General features: G+C 34.1%; 4 protein-coding genes across 8 annotated transcripts; 3 read left to right on the top strand and 1 right to left on the bottom strand.

Moving 5' to 3' along the window:
* The first annotated feature begins 387 nt into the window (after positions 1-387).
* LOC137815279 (15-cis-phytoene desaturase, chloroplastic/chromoplastic) lies at positions 388-7,135 on the top strand. Of its 2 annotated transcripts, none has more exons than XM_068618407.1 (14): positions 388-596; positions 723-1,085; positions 1,525-1,613; positions 1,742-1,799; positions 2,016-2,171; positions 2,768-2,916; positions 3,702-3,821; positions 4,036-4,249; positions 4,353-4,455; positions 4,897-4,944; positions 5,686-5,731; positions 5,908-6,095; positions 6,255-6,417; positions 6,864-7,135. In XM_068618407.1, the coding sequence occupies exons 2-14, from the start codon at positions 761-763 to the stop codon at positions 6,921-6,923; spliced, it is 1,719 nt and encodes a 572-aa protein (XP_068474508.1). In that variant the 5' UTR covers positions 388-596; positions 723-760; the 3' UTR covers positions 6,924-7,135. The 2 variants fall into 2 exon arrangements, with proteins under 2 accessions (XP_068474508.1, XP_068474509.1); XM_068618408.1 differs by having other exon boundaries at positions 499-591.
* Positions 7,136-8,700: 1,565 nt separating this feature from the next.
* On the top strand, positions 8,701-12,835 carry LOC137815271 (probable pre-mRNA-splicing factor ATP-dependent RNA helicase DEAH5). 3 transcript variants are annotated; one of them, XM_068618391.1, is made up of 4 exons: positions 8,701-10,324; positions 10,487-11,186; positions 11,341-11,699; positions 12,749-12,835. In XM_068618391.1, the coding sequence occupies exons 1-3, from the start codon at positions 8,800-8,802 to the stop codon at positions 11,690-11,692; spliced, it is 2,577 nt and encodes an 858-aa protein (XP_068474492.1). In that variant the 5' UTR covers positions 8,701-8,799; the 3' UTR covers positions 11,693-11,699; positions 12,749-12,835. The 3 variants fall into 3 exon arrangements, with proteins under 3 accessions (XP_068474492.1, XP_068474491.1, XP_068474490.1); XM_068618390.1 differs by having other exon boundaries at positions 8,701-11,186; positions 12,762-12,835; XM_068618389.1 differs by having other exon boundaries at positions 8,701-11,186.
* Positions 12,056-17,228, top strand: LOC137815272 (uncharacterized). 2 transcript variants are annotated; one of them, XM_068618392.1, is made up of 10 exons: positions 12,056-12,525; positions 12,752-12,911; positions 13,899-13,960; positions 14,357-14,516; positions 14,608-14,728; positions 15,146-15,227; positions 15,507-15,610; positions 16,130-16,208; positions 16,313-16,363; positions 16,865-17,228. In XM_068618392.1, the coding sequence occupies exons 1-10, from the start codon at positions 12,253-12,255 to the stop codon at positions 16,946-16,948; spliced, it is 1,176 nt and encodes a 391-aa protein (XP_068474493.1). In that variant the 5' UTR covers positions 12,056-12,252; the 3' UTR covers positions 16,949-17,228. The 2 variants fall into 2 exon arrangements, 1 of the variants encoding a protein (XP_068474493.1); XR_011081721.1 differs by having other exon boundaries at positions 12,078-12,525; positions 16,049-16,208.
* Positions 17,229-17,257: 29 nt separating this feature from the next.
* Positions 17,258-18,414, bottom strand: LOC137815273 (oil body-associated protein 1A-like). Its single transcript, XM_068618394.1, has 3 exons — positions 18,238-18,414; positions 17,718-18,121; positions 17,258-17,602 (listed from the first exon to the last, which is right to left on the bottom strand). The coding sequence occupies exons 1-3, from the start codon at positions 18,369-18,371 to the stop codon at positions 17,415-17,417; spliced, it is 726 nt and encodes a 241-aa protein (XP_068474495.1). The 5' UTR covers positions 18,372-18,414; the 3' UTR covers positions 17,258-17,414.
* Between the last annotated feature and the right edge of the window lie 2,022 nt (positions 18,415-20,436).

Below are 20,436 nucleotides of genomic sequence, written 5' to 3'. Positions count from 1 at the left end.
ACATGCACTTGAGGAGAAGTGGACAAAGAAAACATGGTTTCGATTTAAAGCCGTCTCAAGCATCTGGGTGTTTGGTATCTGAAAGAAGTTAATCCAAACGGGATTAACACTTTCCAAAACATGAAACAAGAAGCAATGATTTTTTATTTTTCAAATTCATTATTATTTTAATTACAGATATTTAGTGTAACTACGAAGTAAAATGTTAAATTGAAGGAATAATTTATTATAATAATTGTTATACTATAAAAACCAAATTAATCATAAATTTGAATTAATAACAATTACAGTACATTTAAAACTTTTTTTATTAACCTCGGAACCAAACACCCACGTTGTCGCGTTGACTTATTTAACCCAGGAATATATCCGAGAATGTTGTGTAGTGTTGGCCAAAGTAACAAATAAAGAAGAAGAGACGTAGCGGGTATTATCGTCATTTATGATCTGTATTGTCTTTTTGTCCTAATTTTTTCCCACTTTCCATTCTTGCTCAGCTCACACAGCAAAATTAATTCTTAAAACACACCACACAACACTCACCCTTTCTCACCATTCTCCCTGTGCTCTCTCTCTGCAACTGCAAGCTTCGTTTCGTACACAATCTCACTCTTTTCACTTCTTCAACTTTTTCTTTTTCTCCCCTTATCAACTTTTCAAATTACAGTTTCATGCACTTCAATTCCGCTATAGTATTATTCACACGCATCTTTTTTGTTCAGGCTTTGTTTCATTCATCTCTTTGGGGTTCTCTGCTCCAATGGCTGCTTCTGGGTATATATCTGCCGCCAACTTGAATTGCCTGCTTGGCGCCAGAAATCTATCCAATCCCAAGGTAGGTTCTGCAGATGCCACTATTTCGTTATCGTTTGGTGGGAGCGACTCCATGGGTCTTAGTGTGCGACCCACTTCATTTCGTGCTCCCAAGAGGACCCATTTCTCTCCTTTGCGTGTCGTTTGCGTCGATTATCCACGACCGGAGCTTGAAAACACCGTTAATTTCGTCGACGCTGCTTACTTGTCTTCCACCTTTCGTGCTTCTCCGCGTCCGCTACAACCCCTGAAGATCGTTATTGCCGGTGCAGGTAATAAGCAAGTTCGTTTTGTGCATGAGAATTGTGTTTTTGCTGCCAAATTTTGTGGGTTTTCTTGCTTTAGTTGTTCTGGGTGTTTTCGGATTAGGACCTGTTATATCCTTTTCATTTCATGTATTGTCTTCTAATGTTGATGTGTTAGAGGAGCCCCTGCTTGGGATAGGCATTAGGAATTCTTTCATTTGTGATTAAATAGATATAAACACACATCTCAATGCTCGATTGCAATGTGTTGTGATAGTCCCGTTTCTGCAAGTAAAAAAGTTGTGGAATTACAGCATCTTCAATTTTTGGTGAAATTTCAAATTAAAGGGGTACCCTGATATTATGTTTGTTATTTAAAGATAATCTTGTTTGTAAACTAATCTTTGCACATGAGTTTTGATCACTCTGTCTTTTGTGGACTGATGCATGTTTCAAATTAGTGCAGGATTGGCTGGTTTATCAACTGCAAAATATTTGGCCGATGCTGGGCATAAGCCTATATTGCTGGAAGCAAGAGACGTTCTAGGTGGAAAGGTTTTCCTGCTAATTAACCCCTTTCGTCAATGATTTGTCACTTTTTACAACTTCTGTTCATCATTTTAGCGTGTTGTTTTAATTAGATAAGAAATTTGTTGTGTTTATACTATTATTCATTTCCTAAGATTGCTGCATGGAAAGATGAGGATGGAGACTGGTATGAAACAGGTCTACACATCTTCTGTAAGTTCATTAATTTCTGCTACGCTTTCATTTCCTCAACTCTTTTTTTAATATTTCTTGATAAAAGAGAATTAGAAGAGTAAAAGGCTGGATGATCTGGAATATTTCTAGAACTACAAAAGAAAACATATTATTTTATCAATAAACATGTTTTAATTATTAGAATCCATGTTTTGTAGTTATCTTTGCCTTACAACCTTTTCCCCTTCCCCACAGTTGGGGCTTACCCTAATGTGCAGAACCTATTTGGAGAACTTGGCCTTAATGACCGGTTACAATGGAAGGAGCATTCCATGATTTTTGCTATGCCAAGTAAGCCCGGAGAGTTTAGTCGATTTGATTTCCCCGAAATCCTTCCGTCCCCATTAAATGGTAAGATGTAAGACTTATTATAGGTGTCCATATTTATATATACCTAACTGAAGTTGGATGTCTCTATAAAAAGTACATTGAATGTCTTTATTTTGAAAGCCTACCATGCAGAATTTGCAGTTGTCTACTACAAAATTTGTAATACTATCTAGCAACTATCCTGTTTATGCTATGGGTAGTGCCTCAAACCAGAATCCAGAATTAACAAATTTTTAGTTTCCTTGGAAGCTTTAACCCAATTTGCTAGTCAAGTTTTGATTTTGAATATATGACAATGAATTCAATAATCATTGAAACAAGATGGGTTAAATTGGTTCCATTTTATGCAAGTTAAAAATTGCAAAGCCAAAAGTGAACGAGCATTTTAGCTTCGTTTCTATATTCTTTTACTCTCTTACTTCTATCTCTTTCTTCACTAATTTGGTTTGCAGGACAGGAACATATTTTCTCTGCTAAAAATAAACAACTGATGCTTAAATTCTCCAATTTTATTTTAACATCTACATCATTCCCGTTCTAAGATTTTGTTTCATTATACCTTACGTGCTAAATGTTAATCATTATTTACAAGTTGCATGCCATGAATCTGATAACAGGAATCTGGGCCATATTGAGGAACAACGAGATGCTGACATGGCCAGAGAAAATCAAATTTGCAATTGGGCTTCTGCCAGCTATGCTTGGTGGACAGGCATATGTTGAGGCTCAAGATGGTCTTTCTGTTAAAGAATGGATGATAAAACAGGTATAGCAGTTGTCTTCTTGATTGTATAACCTTACCAGTCGATTAACAAGTACTTTGTGGGAAAAAGTGCTGCAGGAAGAATGGATAAATTCATTTGTGATTGACTGAAGAGTATTCAAAGTTATTTGTAGCTGCCATAGCTATTCCACCTTCTTTAGGAGGGGAGTATTGATAGATACTCATTGGTAATCAGTTAAGTGTCTGGTAGTGAAGGAGTTAGTTAGGTTAGTTGGTTGAACTGTTGAAGAAATAAGGCATATTGTCTATAAATAAGAGGGTTTGAGAGGTAGGGATAGTTCTGTTATTTGAGACAATGGGGCTTGGGCTTTACTAGTGTCTCCATATGAGGAGAATTGTCTATGTCTGCATGCCTTTACTAGTGTAGTTAATTTATTTACTGTCAGAAAAATTATGTGCTGGAGACTTACAGGGTATAGATGAAGTTGTTTTGTCAGGTTAGCCATGTATATCTGAGTTGAAATACTGGTCATTTTGGTTCAGAGTGAGGTGAAGGGACTTCTGTGCTCCAAGAATGGAAGAATAAATAAATTTTGTATATTGTACTTTTTATCTATCTCTTAATTTAATGGTGGCAGTTTACTTTACTGGGAAACATAGAAAGGGTATCTATATTATAGTTACAATTGTTAGATTGCATTTTTTGATACTGCTTTAAAATAGATTCCATCTACCATAGGTTGATTTCAACGGGACTGAATGCAACCATCTCATGATCAGTGTTGCAAATCATCTGAGAATAACAAAATGTTTTCACCTTTTGATAGGGTGTACCTGAACGAGTAACTGACGAGGTGTTCATAGCAATGTCAAAGGCACTAAACTTCATCAATCCTGATGAACTTTCAATGCAATGTATATTGATTGCTTTAAACCGATTCCTTCAGGTGTGATCATTTCCTTTTCTTAGATACTGTCCCTCTAGCATTATTGTCGGATAGACAAGGTTATTTTTTTCCTGTTATAATAGTTTAATGCAATCAGATTAGTAATAAACTCTAAGATGGCCTTTTATTTCACAAATATGTTTTGTGGTTGGGGAACTTATGATGTAATTTTTTCTCTTTCAACTAATTGTTATATTACTAAATTCTTGACTAGGAAAAACATGGTTCTAAGATGGCATTTTTGGATGGCAATCCCCCTGAAAGACTTTGTATGCCAATAGTTGATCATATTCAGTCCTTGGGTGGGGAAGTTCATCTCAGTTCACGCATTCAAAAAATTGAGCTAAATGATGATGGAACAGTGAAGAACTTCTTACTAAGTAATGGGAAGGTGATGGAGGGGGATGCTTACGTGTTTGCAGCTCCAGGTTTTTTATTCTTCTTATTTTCCCATTACATTAATTTTTTTTTTCTGGTATTCTTAATCTCCATTCATCAATATTTTTGAGGATTTCTTTTTCTTGAAAACAGTGGATATTCTGAAGCTTCTTTTACCTGACAACTGGAAAGGCATTCCGTATTTCCAGAGATTGGATAAGTTAGTTGGAGTCCCTGTCATAAATGTTCATATATGGTAAGCAATGGTTTTTGGTGTCCATGCAAATCTTAATTTTAAATCAAATTATTACAGTCATCATTATTTCATTTTGCTGTCAATATATTAAAACTCAAATATTTGAAAAGATTGGAATAAAAATTTCTGTGATTTGCCTTAAATTGTATCAATGACAATTGGAAATTTATAATTAAATAATTAATATTATTCTTCCAATTGAATGGTTGTAATAGTTGTGGTAATGGTAAGTGAAACCTTTAAATATAGAGTTGCAGTAAAATAATGTCACTATTCAGTAATATACTTTTTTTAAAATATATAGTTTCCTCACTTTATTATTATTTTTTTTCAAAATTCTGGATACCAATAACAAAATTAATTTGTAATATTTGTGGGTGATGTTTTATATCGTTAGCTCCAATGTTGTGGTGACATACTACATATCCATCCTGTTTGCAGGTTTGACAGAAAACTGAAGAACACATATGATCACCTTCTCTTTAGCAGGTCTCCCTCACACTTTGAAACACTAGTAATGTCTAGAAATGCTGTTCATTTACTGATACATGAGTGTATATTAGAGCCAACTTTTGTTCTTGATAAATTGGGAAATTAGGCACGTATAACAATCAGAGGCCAAACTGAATATTGTAACATGGAAATAGTATAGAAGATATCCTCTCTCTAAATGTTGACACTCTTATAATGTGTTGTTTAGTAGGAGGGTAATTGACAGTGACCAATCTATTGAGTTTTATGATTTGACCTATATTCAGGTAGTGTGCTATAACTTACTGCAGAAAAAAAGGTGATAAAGGGAATAAAAATTTGTGGCCAAGATCCTTTCTATTCCATTCTTTGCTTAACTTGGTTAAGAGTTTGTTTAAGAATTTATTCAGGGCATTGATGTGGTCTAGCATGATGTGGTTTATTGAGATTCTGTTCTGTGTATATGGTACTGTTTCGCGTACAATTTCCAATTGCAAATAATTAAATATTGTTTGTCGATTGCTTTAGGATAAAAGGAATTTTTATGGTGATTGCAATCGATACAATCTGGTTATTGCTGGAGGATTTTTAATTTTCTGATGTTTTAGGTATCTGAGGATTTTAGGGATGAAAATCACTTTAACTTTGCTGTGTGAAATGAAGTTTTTTATTCTTTGCTTTCTTGATGGCATTTCTGGATTATAAATTAAGTATTTCATCACCTCACATCTTGCATATTTTATATTTTTCTTCGTGCAGAAGTCCCCTTCTGAGTGTATATGCTGACATGTCTGTAACTTGCAAGGTAAACACTTCTTTCATGTCATTGATTTCCACTGATTTTTATTTCCTCTTATTTTTCAGATATTTGTGTACTTTTTTTTTTTGAGGTTTGAGGCTGAATTTCTTCTGCATATGTTTGTCTGGTTATCATTAACTGCTGGAATGTTGTTTGGGTGACTCTTTCATGATCTAATGCAGGAATATTATGACCCAAACAAGTCTATGTTAGAGTTGGTTTTTGCACCAGCTGAAGAATGGATTTCACGTAGTGATGAAGATATCATTGAAGCCACAATGTCTGAGCTTGCCAAACTCTTTCCTGATGAAATTTCTGCAGACCAAAGCAAAGCAAAGATTGTCAAGTACCATGTTGTTAAAACACCAAGGTTTGTCTGAAGATCCACAGAGGTGGATTATTCCTTTTTTACTTCTTTTCTAAACATGGATTGAGATTGTTTTTGCTGTCAGTGAACCAATAGAGACATTTATAGCCATTTACATTCAGTGTGTTCTAAATCCTAGTGGAACTGGTTCCATTGTTTCAGGTCGGTTTACAAAACCGTTCCAAATTGTGAACCTTGCCGTCCGCTACAAAGATCTCCTATTGAAGGTTTCTACTTAGCTGGAGATTACACAAAACAAAAATATTTAGCTTCAATGGAAGGTGCTGTTCTTTCTGGGAAGCTGTGTGCACAAGCTATTGTACAGGTAAAATCTGTCACAAAAATATCTATATAACTTGCACCAAATAACTAGCAACAAAGTGATAATATATATATACATACATGCTTTCTCAGTGATTTTGTTTTCTTAATTAGTATTAATTCAGCTGTCTGAATAACACTACAGTTTATTTGTTGGTTTGAAGAGTTCTTTCATTTTCTGGTTGAAACATTTTTTAAGTTTCATTTATCCTCTAACACTTGAGTTGTGGCCACTGAATGATTTGCACCCTTATTTTTTTTATATAAAAACTTTCATGTTAGGCATCATTATGCAACTTGACATCTGAGTTATGCTGATACGTCAAATAACAACAATCATCTGCCATTACATGAAAATTATGCACCCTCATCTAAGTTTTTTTGAGTGTTTTTCCTTTGATTACTATGTTATGCATCACATTGTTGTCTTGTTGCTAAACAATTGTGCAGGATTGTGAAGTACTTGCTGGTCGGGGCCAGAAAAGAATGGCTCAAGCAAGTGTTGTCTAACAGAAACAAGAATTGGAAATAAATTATGGTAGAAATACAGGAGCAGAATCACTTCAGTCCATAGTAAGAAACCAAGGGAAGAAGAATAATCTACAGGGAACAAATGGCATGTGTCAATATTGTATTGGAACCAAGTTTCTCATAATTTAAACTTGTACATTCAGGTTTTTTTTTGTTTAAATTTTTTACTGAGTAGCAAATCATTTCCAGAAGGGCACATGTCTAAGCAAACTAATATAAACTATATATGCATTATGCAATAATATATCTATATATATTATGTATAAAAGATTTGCGTTTAAAATATTATCCTAAATATGTTTATAAAAAATACACTTATAAATATTACATTATATTTAGATATGTTATAACATTTTTTAACATTAATCGTGTATACGTCTTTTTTTTCTTTTTATGATTTATAATGAAACCTTCTATGTTAAATATGTTTTTGTTCTTTTACATAAATTTTTAATGTATTTTTTCAGTCTGAAAATGAAATAAATTTTTTTTAAAACAGAAGTATTAAAAATATTGTTTCTATATAATTTTTAAAAATAAATATTATATAAGAAATTAATTTTTTTTTTAAATTTTAAGTAATTATAGTAAGAGGGTCACGCACATTCTATCATAATTTGATATTATTAGATCTAAATCAAATATAAAATAGATAATATATAAGCTGTCTAGCAAATTATCTAAATGTTAAAAAATGTAAGAATTAATAATATTTTAAATACCTTTTATGCTTACCACTTGCCTCTAGCTGTAACTTATCTCATTATACATCTAATGTAAATGTTAAAAGGCTACTTTATCCTTTTTATCACATTCATAGATAATTTGGAAGATGTTTTCGATTTAGAAGTATTATTTAGATTTACAAAAAATTGATTTATTTATTTATTTGAAATAAGCCCGTGGATTATGTGATTAAGATATATTTCAGATTACATAATGCAAAAGGTAATCTTATATTAAAAAAAGACTTCTAAATTATATAATTCATAAGTTAATTATGCATTTAAAAAAAAATTATGAATTACATAATTCTAAGATTAATCTCATATTCAGAAAACATTTTAGCTAATACTTCATATGAAAGAAAGACTTTCAGATGTATAATCTAGAAGTTTATTTTCATTAAAAAAGATTTTTAGATTATGTAATTCGAAAGTTAATCATGCATCTAACTTTCAATTACATAATCCAGAACTGTTTTTCTAGTTTCGTAATTAACTTCCAGATTATGTAATCTAGCTAATCACAAAAGTCTTCCGAATTACATAATCTGAAAGTTAATTATAAATCTATTTTTTTTTCTAAATTATATAATTCAAAATATTAAAATAAAATACTTTTGAAATACAATAATATATGAGAATGATACCATATAATAACTATGGAGGTGCATCAAGAAACAATCATGTTAAAAATACAAGAATACTCGATTTGAACATCACTTTAGCAATTTAGTGAGTGAGTTGAAGAGTAAAACATTTTCGTTGACCAAATCAAACATGGCTTTTTATGAGAAGGGACGCGTGGTTTTATTTCAAAGAAAAAAAACTTGTTTTATTTAATAAAAACGTTTTGTTTTATTTAATAAAAAACGCGTTATTATTATTTTTTTAAAAAAAGGTGTTGTTTAAATGTTTTTGTTATGCAGAACCTATGTTATATTTATTTATTATTAATTTTAAAAGAAAAAGAATATGCATTATTGAAATTTGAAACATGATTGAAATTCAAAATCGTATATAAATAGTGAAGAAAGCGCGAGATTTTGAAGGTAACCATTTCTTGTGGCCTACGCTACGCTCATCTCACACCACACACCATTTTCTCACGCGTCTCAATCTCACTTCTCGCCATGGCTGCGATCGATGGATTCAACGCGCTTCAACACTTGTCGCTCCTCTCCAAGGTCTGCGCCGAGCTCGAATCCCACACCGGCGCCGCCGACAAGGTCCTCGCCGAGTTCATCATCCACTTGGCAAGCTCTTCCGACAACCTTAACCACTTCGTCGACAAACTCAAGGACAACGGTGCCCATTTTCCGGATTACCTTGTCCGAACGCTTTTCACCGTTGTTCATGCAGTTCTTACACCCTCTAAGACAGAGTCTGAAACCAGAGAAGAGGGCAGTGGCAGTTCTTCGTGGAGGCCTCACAAGAAGAGAATCTCTTCTCCGGAGAAACGGGAAGTAAAACAGTTCACTGCCGCCGGAAACTTGAATTTTCCAGATGATGAGGAGGAGGAGGAGGGAGATGGATTGCTACACCAAGAAGAAGGTGACGATGAGGATCTTGAGATTGAGTTGAATGATGATGCACCTGCTTTCTTGCAGGGGAAAAAAACCAAACACTCAATGGACATGTCTCCTCTTAAGATTTTCACGAATCCAGAAGGTTCTCTGCTTCGCAGCGCGGCGATTCAGTCTGCGCTTGCTAAGGAACGAAGGGAAGTGCGAGAACAGCTGCATCGTTCAATGCTGGATTCAATTCCAAAGGATCTGAATCGCCCTTGGGAAGATCCTATGCCGGAGAAAGGTGAAAGACACCTTGCTTACGAGCTTAGGGGGGTGGGTTTATCTGCCTTTGACATGCCGGAGTGGAAGGAGAACTGCGAAAAAACCATTTCGTTTGGGCCGAAATCAAAGTTTTCTATTCCGGAGCAGAGGCAGAGTTTGCCAATTTATAAACTGAAAAATGAATTGATTCAGGCTGTGCATGATAATCAGGTGTTGGTGGTGATCGGAGAAACTGGTTCTGGGAAGACTACTCAGCTTACCCAGTATCTTGCCGAAGCGGGGTACACCACAAAGGGGAAAATTGGGTGTACTCAACCACGGAGAGCCGCTGCAGTGTCTGTTGCAAAGAGGGTTGCAGAAGAGTTCGGTTGTCGATTGGGGGAGGAAGTTGGTTTCGCCATTCGGTTTGAGGATTGCACTGGATCGGATACTGTCATCAAGTACATGACTGATGGTATGCTTCTTAGGGAGATGTTGGTGGATGAGAATCTGTCACGGTATTCAGTTATTATGCTTGATGAAGCCCATGAAAGAACTGTTTATACTGATGTTCTTTTTGGACTTCTGAAGCTGCTACTGAAGATTAGGCCTGAATTAAGATTGATCGTCACGTCTGCTACTCTTGATGCTGAGAAGTTTTCAGGGTATTTCTTTGACTGTAACATCTTTACAATACCTGGGAGAACTTTTCCTGTGGAGATACTTTATGCTAAACAGCCTGAGAGTGATTACTTGGATTCATCTTTGCTCACTGTTTTGCAGATCCACTTGACAGAATCTAAAGGAGACATTCTTCTCTTCTTAACTGGCCAAGAAGAGATTGATTTTGCATGCCAATCTCTTTTTGAGAGAATGAAGGGATTGGGTAAGAATGTTCCAGAGCTCATCATTTTACCTGTTTATAGTGCTCTTCCTAGTGAAATGCAGTCTAGGATATTTGAACCTACTCCACCTGGGAAAAGGAAAGTGGTTGTGGCTACAAACATTGCTGAAGCTTCTTTGACCATTGATGGTTTATCTTATGTAGTTGATCCTGGATTTGCCAAGCAGAATGTTTATAACCCGAAGCAAGGCCTTGATTCTTTGGTGATAACTCCAATTTCACAAGCATCAGCCAAACAAAGAGCAGGGCGTGCAGGGCGTACAGGACCTGGGAAGTGTTATCGTCTATATACTGAGAGTGCATATAGGAATGAGATGTCTCCCACTACAGTTCCAGAGATTCAAAGGATAAACCTAGCAACAACTACTCTTAATATGAAAGCTATGGGGATAACCGATCTATTGGCCTTTGATTTTATGGATTCACCTTCACCTCAGGCGCTTGTTTCTGCTATGGAGCAGCTTTACAGTCTTGGAGCATTGGATGAAGAGGGCCTGTTAACCAAACTAGGGAGGAAAATGGCAGAATTTCCTTTGGATCCACCTTTGTCCAAGATGCTACTTGCCAGTGTGGATCTTGGATGCAGTGATGAGATTTTGACCATAATTGCCATGATCCAAACCGGAAATATTTTTTACAGGCCAAGGGAAAAGCAAGGCCAAGCAGATCAGAAGAGGGCAAAGTTTTTACAGCCAGAGGGTGACCATCTTACTCTACTTGCTGTTTATGAAGCTTGGAAAGCTAAGAATTTTTCAGGGCCGTGGTGTTCTGAGAACTTTGTTCAATCCCGATCGTTGAGAAGAGTGCAGGATGTTAGAAAACAGCTTCTCACCATCATGGATAGGTATGATATCTAGATATTCTTCTAAATACTTTTTGCTGTGTATAATGTGAGTGTTTTTCGGATTTAGTTATTATGTTGACCATGGTCTCATGCATAATCCTTGAATTATATGAAACTGCATTCTAAACCAGGTGTATGAATATTCATAATCCAGGTACAAATTAGATGTTGCGAGTGCTGGAAATAAGTTAACCAAAGTCACGAAGGCTATTGCTGCAGGATTCTTTTTCCATGCTGCTAGAAAGGACCCTCAGGAAGGTTACAGAACCCTGGTTAACAACCAGTGTGTATATATCCATCCAAGCTCAGCTTTGTTCCAGAGACAACCAGACTGGGTAATCTACCACGAGCTTGTGATGACAACGAAGGAATATATGCGTGAGGTCACTGCCATAGACCCTAAATGGCTAGTTCAACTGGCTCCAAGATTTTTCAAAGCTGTAGATCCCACAAAGACGAGCAAGCGAAAGCGTCAAGAACGTATACAACCACTTTATGGCTTCTGAGTAAAAGGCAAGCATGAGATGAAATTTGTGGAAAGTCCCACATTTCTTAATACTGAAAACCAATGTCAGATTAAATATAGCTTGCTTCCACAAATCACCGGGTGCCAAAGTCAGATTAAATTCATAAAAACTCTTAACCTACTCTGACACCCTTTTTATATTATTGTACATACTTTTATTATTCAAAAAAAGTGAAAATAAACTATCAAATCATTTCATTCTTACATAAAATAGATTCTTTTAATGCTTTTTTCACTCTTAGCTAAGATTTATAAAATGTTATTATTTTTTATAAATTCAGTTAATAATAAAAAATATTAGGGTTTAAAGAGTATAACAGTGATAAAGAAAAGAAAACACAATAGTGCGTGTTTACGCCACGACCACAAGTTAGCAGTTACTAGGTAGGAGGGAGAGCATAAGAGATTAGCGGTGCAAAAAACGACACGTGGAACGTATCCATTAGTTTTGTTACAATCTATCTATCTATCTTCTTTCTCTGTTTGAGGTTCAGTGAGACCTGAACTTCTTTGAGTTGAAGTTCAAAGAAAAGAACAATAATGCCCATTTTCTCTGCAACTGCAACTTTTGCCTCCTACACTTCCATCTCCTTCCTCTCAGCTTCACAATCTCAATCACACCTTTCTCCTTTCCTCAATTTCCCCCACAAGTTTACTGTTAAGACACCTTGGCAATGGCAGCACCATCACTACCACACTCATAAACTCTTAATCTCTGCCTCTGGCAATACCCAAATTGACCAAAATCTCGAAAGTGGACTTCTTCAACGCCCTACTCCTCCAGATCCACTGGATGAAGCTCGTCTTGCTCGGGTCTGTTATTCTTATTCATATCATTAACGCAATTTTCATTCTTAGTCATACCATATAACCAACTTATTACTTCTTGCATGTTATTGTTATAAAAAAACAATTATTTGAAGGGAATATAAGCTCCAATCGATTATTGCTGCGGCATGTTCTATTTAATTGGTTAAGTTTTGGTTAATGGTAATTTTTGTATGTTGTGTTCTGATACATGATTTCTGCAATGAAGTAGAGATCATCAGATTGGAAGGCTGCAAAGGCATATAAAGATAGTGGACTCATTTATAACGGTAGGGTTGAAGGTTTTAATTCTGGAGGCCTGAGGGTTCGGTTTTATTCTATTCTGGGGTTTCTCCCATTCCCTGAATTGAGTCCAGTGCATACATGTAAAGGTATAGATCCATCTATTTGTTCATCGTCAATGTTTCTTACATTATTCTTCTTTTTTCCTAAATGTAAAGCAGAGTTGAAGGGTTAAAAATTGGTCCTTAACATTCTCATTTTGTTCTCCCCCTCCCACAGAAGAAACAATCTTGTGGCTACTTTAGAAAGTGTGGTTTCAGTTTATGTAAATAAGATAGATTTCCTGTAATATCATACAAGTTTTGTTATACTGTTGAAAATTACTTATATTTTCTCTTCAGCATCTTCGTGTTTGTCAAACACTAGTTAATGATGATACCTTAGACCCATTCACGTTCATGGCTGCCCTTTTAGCATCCTTTGGTACCCATAATCCATGATGGTATACAGATAAAAATTTGCTGGTTTCCTATGGCTTGTTGTATAGCTTTTAACCATGTTTGACTGTCTTAGCATGCCATTTAAACATCTGTGTGGATATATTTTAGTTGCTTCCAAGGTTATTAATCCCTAAGATTAACTCGTAAACGCTTACGAATTTAAGAATCCACTTAAAGGTCACGAGTTGACTAATGAGTAAACTCGTTTTTGAGTAAACTCGCACTAACTCGGTGTAAACTCGCGAGTTCGAGGCTAAGTCACCGATTTTAGGTTGAATTTGGAGTTTTTGAGTAGATTGAAGATTTTTGGATATATTGGGAGTTTTTTAGATTTTTAAACTTGATAACATGTTGTTTAGTTATTTAATTATCTTATATTTTGATAATTAATATTTTATTGGTGAATGAATTTGTTTATTTCAAATATTATGGAATTAGTATCATAAAATATTTTTTTTGTTGAATTTTTTTTGTATGAGGTAGACTCGAGTCTGAGTCGAGTTTACAAATCAGATTTAGAGACCTTCCACAAAGTCTGAGTAGATTGTCGAATCCAATAACTTTGGTGCTTCGTATTGATAATAGCATGTGGAGTTGAAATTGCTGATTTATTGTAGCATTGATTCCTTTGTGCAGAACCAGAGAAACCTATCCAAGAAATTGCAAAAGGCTTAATTGGTTCAATCATATCGGCAAAGGTAGACTTTAATATTTAAATAATCAGTACTATATGTTATAATTTTTTATTCTGCTAATCTATTACAGTGTTTACCTAAAGTTGCTACCTGAAAAAACCATTGACCCTGAATCTAGAGAACTGTTGTAAATTTTTCCTGCAGAACAGCATCTGATTTGAGCTATTTCAACTTTTCAAACACTATCTGGACCTTGAAAATTTACAAATTCTTAACTCTGAGATGTTTACATATGGAAGTGTTTATTCAGTGCTTCCTCCCTACACCAGTTTGATATCACAATCTTTTTCTCTACTCTTAATTAGGTTATAGTAGTATTTTTTTTTTCAACATGCTAGCTTTGTTTACATGAAACTGTCTAAAATTTATGAGTAATTGCAGTTTTTCTTCCAATTTTAGGTGATTCTAGCGGATGAGGATAACAAGAAAATGATATTCTCAGAAAAGGAAGGTGCCTGGTCCAAATTTTCAAAACATGTCAATTTAGGGGACATTTTTGAAGGAAAAGTTGGTTATGTTGAGGACTATGGTGCTTTTGTTCATTTGCGGTTCCCTGACGGTAACTACCTTTGCATAACTCACATGTCTACAATTTTCTGTTTTTCACTTTATCATGGAAAAGTTACAAGTGACATCACAGAATGATGCAGGTCTTTATCACCTTACTGGTCTTATACACATCTCGGAGGTGTCATGGGATCTAGTTCAGGATGTCAGAGATATCTTGAAAGTAGGTGATCAAGTGAGGGCCAAAGTTATTGGTATTGATTGGTGAGATTCCCAGTAGTTATGCTTTTTAAAGGAAACTTTTAAGCAGAATAATCAATCTGTTCATCAAGTGTATATGACAATTTTTATGTTAGTTTTTGAATTTTAGATAAACTAAAAGTAAGTTCTTAAAATTAACTTTCATTTTTCACATTTATAATTCTTGTGTATGTTGCCATTAAAATGAAATGTAAAGGATACACTGCCTTGTGTTAAAATTAACTTTTCTCTACAAGAAAGAGTACATCAAAGATTGAACTATGAACCTCATGGTTATAGAGGCTTATATACCATGTCATGAATTAACACTATAAAAACTTGATGAACCACATGAATGAATTTTAGAACAAACACTGTTATTTTTCTATTTGGCTACATTTTGTCTTCGTTCATGGAAATCATTTTTTGATTTAATTGCAGGATAAAATCAAGGATCACCTTATCAATTAAACAGCTAGAAGAAGATCCACTTCTAGAAACTTTGGACAAAGTAATACCTCAGGTTTGTAGTGTAGGGAACTTTCACCTCCTCTCCTTAATTCTTGGAATTGTTATATATATGTTGAACAACTTTGCTTAATCTCAATTGGCTTTAACAAATTTGACATGGTATTAGAACTTATAGCTCTAGAATAATTTGCCTATTCTAATAAGCTCAATTGGTTTTAACATGAGATCTAACATGTAATCACGAAATACACATGCATATGCAGGAGGAAGGCATGGTATGTAAGCGTGCGTGCTTAAGGAAATGTTTTGATCAATAATTTTTATATTTCAGGATGATTCAGCTGATCTTGATTCTCTGGGCGGTGGTGATGGTGATAGTATTGAACCTCTTCCAGGGCTTGAAACAATCCTTGAAGAGCTACAACAGGAAGATGGGTATGTTTCCAAACTATTTGAAAATTTAACTACTTGAAATATTGGCAATCAGAGTTAGAATCTCAGCAATTGAAATTCGTCTAGAAACAATCATGAGCATAGCACGAAAAAGATGCCAAGTCTTGTCCCACAAAAAGAAATGCTCTTGAAAATACAGGCACACTGTGAAGCACAACTTTGACTTGAAAAAATTTGTAGTGACGAAAGAGAAAACAAATGGTTATGGTCTTCTTGACTAATGTAAGGGAATGAAATTTTGAGGGTACAAACATTTAAAAATAACAGGCCATTTTTCATTTTGTCCATAAATGCTTATGATCACGTATTTTCCGCCAAAACTGCATTTTATATTTTTATTTTGAAAATGATATTCATCCATGTATACAAATCGTGTATTTCGGAGCCTTCATTTTGTTAATGCTTTTATTTAAATGGCAGTGCAATTAGATGAGTTTTGAAAAAACGAGTTATAATGAATGCATTATGACTTTTCTATGGTACGACGACATTCTGTCACAGTATATCAGATGTAAGAATCAGCCGTCAAGGGTTTGAAAAACGAGTGGTCTCGCAGGACTTGCAACTTTGGCTTTCTAATGTGAGTTTTCATTCATATTTTTTTCTTAAATAATGGAATATGCCAATTTATATACTTGTTTATTTTGGTCATGCTTTTCATTTCTCCCAACTTTTGAATCTTAGGCACCTCCCACCAACCAAAGGTTTACTCTACTTGCTCGTGCTGGAAGACAGGTATTTTCCTTTAATTATGCATATCACTTTCAAAGGAATATGCAACACACATTTTGCAATAGGCTTATTGCTATGGACCATTATGTTAAATATTTGTTTTATGGATTGCACGTTACTTTATATCTCTATTTTAGTTTGATAAATAAGTAAACTTATAATAGTCTCTCACCTAAATTTTGTAAGTATTTGTCTCAAGTTATGCATTATGCAAGTGAAATGCACCTCAACGCTGTAGAACAGATGTTAAAGACACATACAATTTTGGCATTAAATTAGCTTCTCTAACAGTATTTGAGTGACTCGAAATACTTCATGCTATAGTTTTGACTTTCGATCGAGTTTTTTCTCATAACTCAAAAAACATGAAGTACTTATCATATTATCAATTGAGTCACTCATTGTAATATATTTTGTTTCTCTTTCTTCACTCATTTTTCCTGTCATAATTCGAATACATTACCTAAATTGAAAATGTCCATATGCTTTTCTGCTGTGATGCAGGTGCAGGAGATACACTTGACTACATCTCTCGATCAGGAAGGTATCAAAAAGGCATTACAACGAGTGTTGGAGCGTGTTCCCTGAATTTGATTTGATTGAGCTCTTTCTTCACATAATCAGTTATTTTGTACAGTTACATCTCACAAATTTCGGCACGCTATTATGGTATTTATTAATCTGATTTGTATCCTCATTCCTCAACGTATTCCAAAAATGTTCAAGAATTGACTGGTAAAATAGTCCTTGTACAAACAAACCCTCCACTCGATGACAATTTGCTTGAGTTCTTCCACTCAGAATTGCCAACGCATTTGAGACATACACCAGACTTATCAATACATGCAGATTCATTCATTATAGTAAACACTATTTGCATAGACGATCGAGAATGAGTCATAGGAAACATATAGATAATACATATTTATCATAGTATCATAGTATGACATTAAAACATATTACATTGTTTATAAAAAAGTTCTGAAAAGGGTGTCCCCATAACATGTTTAGACAACAGAGGGAGGGTGTCCCTGTATGTATAATCATAAAATGTTTAGACAACAGAGACCCTGGTGGCAGATGGTGGAGTAGAATCCTTGTTGAGGTGGACCTCCCTGAGGCGAGTCTCAAGACCCTTACCCCCTCCATTGGCCAATGGATGAATTCCATGATCTGGCCCTGTCATATACTCCCTACCTTTTCTTTCTTCATCATAGTCTATCCCCATACGCTCTGCACAACCTGCATGTGTACCAAAAACAACGTAGCAAAACAAACTAATCATAAATTAAACTTAAATATTAGAAAATATATGCATTAAAGAGTGAACCAAGTGGAAGAATATGTATGCATATACTTTTGACAAGGTGATCATAGATCTGGCCATCTCTAGTGAGAGACATCATGAGCTGAGGGATCCCAAATGGGAGGGAGTGACCCTTGTCCACTTGCCAGAAATGGAAAACTTTGCCGTAAGTCTTGCAGACCGTCTCCATGTCTAGACGCTGAATGGGAGCAGGAATCTTAGGCATGAAGAGGAGGCCACTCTTGACCTCGTACAAGTGAGAGTGCCATAGACCCTTCTCCTCGTCGGGCAGTGTTAAGTAAAGGTTTTCAGAGATGATGTACTCAAGCCCAATGAGCCTGGCTTTCTTGTCGGGGCTGTCGTAGATCAGACACTGCCTCATCTCCTCGTTCTTGTGCGCGCAATAGTGGTGTGCCTCCAGTTGTCGGGTCATGTCATGAGAGTAAAAGTGAAACCTGCATTACATAACATCGTATTAAGCACCTTTGTGTCTTCAGCTATTGTTTCCACAATCAACTTTTGGTTAAATATTGAAATGTTCTGCTGATATAAAAGAAATTGATTTGCTCACGCGCAAAGATGCTGGTGGATTTTGTTGATGGGATCGAAGTTTTGTATAACAGATGTAGCAGTGTCACGGAGGTAGGTGGCTGTGTCAGTTGGCTTGCCATGTAGAACTTGTGGGTGGGTGTTGTTGGTGGACATTTTTGGGTTGAGAAGAAGCAATTTGGTTGTGATTTTATGTGTTGAATCTTTGAGATGGTTAAAGTTATATAGAAGGATTTGTGATGAAAGAAGTGATACGATAGCACTTTGACAACATTGGAGGCATGCAGCTTCACGCGTGGTTCTCAAACTTCACGTGGCACCCTTCACAAACTTAGTGGCATCACACGTGCCCCTTCTATACTATACTACGTTTCATGTTCACAAAAAATTATCTACCCATTTTTTTGTGTTTATATTTCACATTTTTTTTGACAGCTCATGCGGGATAATATGAGCTAACATATTATGATGGTATGATAATGGTCCGCGAATGATCTGATAAGTCCAACAAACACTCGTTAGAATAGACTCGAAATAATTCTGATACCATATTACATAGTGGACTTTAAGTCTAATTCAATCCCATAAAACCGACTCATAATGGTTATTCTCCTAGTCGATGATTATCATGAAAATTATTATTATAAAAATATTATATAATATATATATATGGATCTATTTAGTTCAAAATTGGTTTGATCCAATATCTGGACCAAGTCAATGTTAACCTGAATTGGTATTAATTACCATAGAGCTTGCCAAAAAATATCAACATTGATGTGATGGTTATGGAAGAAGCTAAACTTGTACGTTTGAGTCCTCCATGAGAATTTGATCACTATATAAAAAATTACTTTAATTTCGCGTTTCCAAGTTAAGTCTTTGAAGACCAAATAAACGATTGAGAAAAGATAAAAACAGAATAAAACAACACGAAATAATGAAGAAGAAAAAAGTGAGCAGTCAAAAGAAAAAGACAAGGGAAAAAAATAAGTAAAGAAAAAATGATTAAAAAAAACAAGAATGAGAATGAGCAGGGGAGAAAAAGTTAAAGGACAAAAAAAGAAGTGAGTGAATTTACAAATAAAAGAGAGTTTGAGAATGTTTTGATAGTAAGAGAGAAACTACTTATATGTTTTTATTTCATTTTTTTATTTTTTCTTTTCCTATGTTTTGATGTTTCTCCTTGATGTGATTTAAAGATGTCTCTTAATATGAAGTCTTTAGTGAAAAGAAAATTAAGCAAAAAATCTGAAAATTGTGTGAGAAAATTAGTTTTAAGATTTTTTATATATTTTTTTTAAGGGAATGTATGTATTGATAAGCTTGTTAATTTAGGTTGTATTCATAGAGAGTATTTTTATTGGTACTATAAACTTTCATCTAGTATTTTCTTAGAGTTCTTTATTAATATGTATAGATTAGCTATATACTATTTTTATATGAGTTTTGGTTTAGTTTTTTCCAAATTTTTTTTAATTTTTTTTAATAATTTTTTTTATGTGATAGTAAATGATTGTTGTTACTTAGGATGTCAGTTTAGTTCAGATATCAAGTTTCATAGTAATATCTAAAATAAGAGTTTTTATAAAAAGAAATAGTTATTTTTATAAAATAAAAATATGAATAGTTAACTTTTTTTTAAGTTTTTTAATTTAAATAATAAAATATTATGATTTAATCTCATTTTAACTATTTTTACTTTTAATATTATATCAATAATATTTTTTTAATCTTTGTAATGTATATTTATTTTTTTAAACATAAAAGAATAATAGTTATTTTTTTATATTTTAAATTGGTGTAAGATCAGTGGAAAAAAATGTAAGAAAAGTATAATTTATTGTTTAAATAAAGGTACGGGAATCAAAGTTATAAGTCAAAATTCAAAGCTGAAGAGTATATTACTCGTTTTTGCTGATCATCTCACCAAACTAAATACGAACTTTTATTTATCTGTAATTTTCAATTTTAAGATAGTTAATTATTATCATTTTAATTGTATTCTCATAAAATAAAAAGGTTTTAATAATATTTATAAATTTAAATGACGGATTAAAAAAAATACATTTCTAAATTGATATATTCTTTACTTTATTTGTTTATTTGAACTAAGTGATTAAATATGAGAATAAAATTCCAATAAAGTAGTTAACTAATTTCAGTCTAGTCAATATTAGCTCAAACTTCTTTAATAAGACATTTTTTTCTTTTCAAAATA

This window comes from Phaseolus vulgaris, chromosome 1 (assembly GCF_000499845.2).
Source record: "Phaseolus vulgaris cultivar G19833 chromosome 1, P. vulgaris v2.0, whole genome shotgun sequence".
Taxonomy (NCBI): Eukaryota; Viridiplantae; Streptophyta; class Magnoliopsida; order Fabales; family Fabaceae; genus Phaseolus; species Phaseolus vulgaris.
The sequence above is the reverse complement of the archived record's forward strand: the minus strand, read 5'-3'. Positions and strand labels throughout refer to the sequence as shown.